A 4,380-nucleotide genomic window follows, 5' to 3' on the forward strand; every position below is an offset into this window, starting at 1 on the left:
CGAACTGCTACAAAGTGAGCCATTCTGATGCTAATGCAGGCACAGTTTGCATGAAAGTGGGCAATAAAGCGAATGGTACAGGATAGAAGAGCTCTGTTAGTAGAGCTGGTTTTGTTACTGTGGTGAAGGATTCATTAGTTATTGAGCGGATAACGAGTGGCTTACGATGGTTTTCGACTCATCGAGAACCTTGGAAGCAATAAAGCAGATGCCATGCGATAAGATACGACGATGAATATGTATTTGGTTTAGTGTTTCTTTAATTATAGAAGTTTTTTAGCTTGAATGACTTTTCAAACTTATGTTCACTAGGCTATAATTTATGAAAAAAAATGTATACTTGAATTACAAAAAGGATTTCATGATTCAAATATTTTAGCTTAACAATTCAGGTGCGTTGTGGTCGAATCATCATCTTGGAAGATTTCAGCGAGCTGAAGGGTCCGGTAAAAGAAAACCAAATCAATCCTCTCTCGGTGCTTTGCGATCCAGTGACGTACTCTCCGTTTAGGAAACTGTTGAATTATGTAGAAATATTTGGAATTTTATTTATCAATATAAAAACTGCATTGACTGCCAAACATACCACGAGTAGCAGTCTTTAAACCACCAGCCACCATTGTACAGTGTGGCACAGTTCGATGCATGCGAATCGTTGTCCTGATCGTGCGTCGTAAATTTGGCACCGATGTGGAACGTTAGCGAATCTCCTGCTGTGCCACTGTATTTGCCAATCACCTTGATCGCATACCGTTCCGCCAACGTGCCGATGCCAAACATCGAGTAGTGAGCGTACACCGTAGTGCCTTGAATGTTTTCCATAACGACCAAAAGCTCGTGAGCTGTACCTTGCGCCAACAGCTGCCATAAGTTATCCAAACCGAGCCAATGTTCGGCCCGGGTGTCACCGAAACCGGCCCGATACTCGGCCCAGGTACGATTAAACGCGAGCGAGCCATTGAATCGCCATTGGAACACTGTCCACTCACCGTCGAGCTTATGATCGGTATCGAGCCCAACAATTGTTTCACGACGATAATTCATCCGGTTCACGTTGGGCAAAATGGTATTGCTTTTGCCAATCGTTTCGACATTTCCACACGGAACGTTACTATGGAGCTTCAGGTCTTCCAGCTGACGGGTTTGGTTGAAGGCGATCTCTTGTAAAGTTGTTTGAATTCGTGCCTCAAGCTCGGTGAGATGAGTTAGCAGTAGCTCAAAGTGAAACCCTTTGAGATCGGTGTGTGTGTAGTTATGCTGGCTGGTTTGGCTTAGAAGTGTCACTGCACAACACACTAGAAGCGCGATTTTCGCCAACATTTCGCTTTGTACAATCAATGCTCGACAGAAGTTCACAACGCAATGATGCGAAGGTACGATGGTCGAGAGAGTCGTACCAGCTTGATCTTCAATCGCAGTGGTGAGCTGATTTTGTGAATGCGGTTTTTTTGGGTTTTAATCAGTAAGAGTGGGGATGTGATTCGAGGGATGGATAGCTCTAAGTGAAGCCTCAATATAAATAGCGAAACTGATACGAAAGAAAATATTCTTGTTAGCTTAAATATCATCTTCTACTGATGGTTTTTCTGACAAGCAAAACGCCTAAAAGATTAATTTTTGAAGCTGATTGACAGTCTTGAGAGAACAATCTAAACTACAGCCGTCAATTAAAAGAGAGTAGAAAGTTTTATACAAGTCTCGATAGAGCCCTGGGAGAGTCACAGCTAGACGACCAGAAAGATTTTGAAGTTTGTCGTTTTTTGCGGCTGGTGGCTTAACATTTAAGTCCATTTCGATCCTCTGAGCCTGATCTCTTGCGTAAAAGTAAATCTCATGCAGGGTAAAGCCGTTTGCATTTGCATTTGCGTCAACCCTCCGAGCACCGTTTAACATGTTTTCAGCTTCTTCTGACCCTTGGTGATCACATGTACTTATGTACCGAATTATTGGAAAACAGAGGATCTTCTATACAGGATTCCCCATAACTACTATTGGGGAACGACGTCCCTAGACCCTAGACGCCGTAGGGTAAGTTTAGGGTCCACTTGCTAAAAAATTACAAATTATTTTGTTTAACTGATAAAATCTATGTGCAGCATATTCTTTGCCATTCTAATAGATGTTCTGATTTTGAATGGATCAAAGCCATATTATATAAAAAATTCGTCCATTTTTGTAAAGGGTCAGAAAATGTTTCGAGAACTTCAGCTTCTCTAAGAGTAACATGATATAAAACATGATAGATACACCATCCAGATTACTAGAACAACAGAATAAAGTTTTGAAAAATAGCTCATCTCGACAATAAGTGTTTGTACAGCCTATCTATCTACCTATCCACCAGGCCTAACGACCTCTTTGGTCAATGCCTGCCATTTCTGGCTTACTAGACTTAATGGTATAACGTAGTTAGATAGTCAATCGTACGGAGGAACGGTTCAGATGGGATTTGAACCGGTACTGCTATATTAATTATTTCATATATTTTATGGGGCGTTTTAGACTACGTGTTAAAATAATAATACACCAATTTGTAATCATTAATAACAAAGAATAAACCACTGGTAAGGGTTGTCGATCAACGGTCAACAAAAGCTCTTAAAACACATTTAAAAATAATAATCACCGAGGCGAGGAACAACATACCTTTATTTCTATAATAAATTGTCCCACCCCACACAATGCCCGGAAGTAGCAGAGCAATATAAATAAGCATCATAAACGTAATTCGATAACCGTAGAGGTCAAAACCTTAGGGGTCCAAAGCATGCTAGTCGCTAGAATGTTCACACATCAAGATTGTCTGCTGAGCCGTGTCGTGTGCGTGTAGCTCGCCCGGCTGGAGCATAAGCAAAACGAAGGTCGAAGTTAATTTTTCACCATGAAGCGCTCGGGAGTAGATGGAGGTGGCGCCGATCGTGCCCGAGGTGCCTACCATCGTTTAGTCTAATCCTTCCACAAAGACACTGGGAAAACACGGCAAAAAGCTCCCGAGTGGCCACTCTCGGTGGTTGATGATCTCGCTGTTGCTGGTGGTGGCGCTGGTGTATCCTTTTGTTTTGCGTAATTTAAACCGCCCACCGGAAGCGAAGTGTGCGCGGGTGGAATGTAAAATGATAGCATAAATTTGTTACAAGATTTTATTTTTAATGAGATGATTAAAAGTTAACTTTACACTTCTTCTGTTGCCGTTGAACTTTTTGGTCTTTCTGCGTTATTCGTCGGGCCGTCGGGTTGGCATTCGCGTGGGCTAACATCACGTTGGAAGTGATGGAAAAAGGCGGGAAGAAAACGGTGGGTTGGTCGGTGACTTCTGCTTTCGTGTCCTTTTTGCCGTGTGCGTTGCCGTTGAGCAAAAAAAAACACGAAGCGAGCACAAATTGCAGGGGTGTTAGGTGTGTACCGGCGGGTTGAAGCTGTCGTTTGAGTGGTTAACCGGTAGAAACAGAAACAGAGATTAGCGGAACGAAGCGGAAGTCTGGTCGGAAGCCGTGCGCAAATGTAACGAATACGGAGTTGGAAAAAATGTGAGTGGAAATAATATGGAAAAACCAGCGGAAACATTCTTCAACCGAGCCGCGAGTTATTAGGCCAAGGATGGTCGAAAAGCTACCCGGAGGCTTTACGCCCTTGTACACGTAAATGGGGCGAGCTTTCGCGGGTTGAGTTGAGTTTTGCAAATGTGCTACAGTGAGCGAGAGAAAATCCAATGCAATATGTTGGCAAAGCTGAATAGAGAACCCAGGAGGAAGAAGCGTATGAAACCCAAGCAGCTCGTTGTGAGAATTGGAACACATTTATGGGCGAAAGTAACACGCAAAAAAAAAAAGAGACGTGAATCGAAAAACGTTTCACCCGTCTGACGAGGAAAATACACGGGCTTAACGGGCTTGAGAAGGCTTGTTAGCAGGCATCACACTTGTACGAATGTTTTTAGCAAAACATTAAATTACATGCATTCATTTAGGAAAGTTTTAACGAACCTGTGGGAATCGGGTGAAACCCTGTGTGCCCTTAGGGTGCTTAGAGCAACGTCGTACATTAGAGATTTATTTAAAAATAGGCGTTAGAGTAGAGTGCTAGTCGTGGTATTCACTGGGAGCATTTAAATGGATATGGGGTCTAAGTTTAATTATTGATCCCTCCGAAAGCTTTACATTAGGTCTTCAAGAGAGAATGAAAGGTTTCAAAGGCGTTTATAGATTTTAGGGAATATAATAAACCAAAACATTTTCTTCAATTAAATTTGGTAATAGAAATTAACAAAAATGTTTAGATGTTAATAAAAATACTAACTTAACACCTTAATCTGGCGGAAAAAAAGCATTAACTTCAACGAATAACTGCATGTCATAGTCGCCTTGGATTATCAGCAACAAG

General features: G+C 42.0%; 1 protein-coding gene across 1 annotated transcript; it reads right to left on the minus strand.

The window, feature by feature from the left end:
* Nucleotides 1–388: 388 nt before the first annotated feature.
* Nucleotides 389–1,320, minus strand: LOC118514602 (microfibril-associated glycoprotein 4-like). The gene is made up of 2 exons (XM_036061598.1): nt 587–1,320; nt 389–515 (listed from the first exon to the last, which is right to left on the minus strand). The coding sequence occupies exons 1-2, from the start codon at nt 1,318–1,320 to the stop codon at nt 389–391; spliced, it is 861 nt and encodes a 286-aa protein (XP_035917491.1).
* Between the last annotated feature and the right edge of the window lie 3,060 nt (nt 1,321–4,380).

This window comes from Anopheles stephensi, chromosome 3, assembly GCF_013141755.1.
Source record: "Anopheles stephensi strain Indian chromosome 3, UCI_ANSTEP_V1.0, whole genome shotgun sequence".
NCBI lineage: Eukaryota > Metazoa > Arthropoda > Insecta > Diptera > Culicidae > Anopheles > Anopheles stephensi.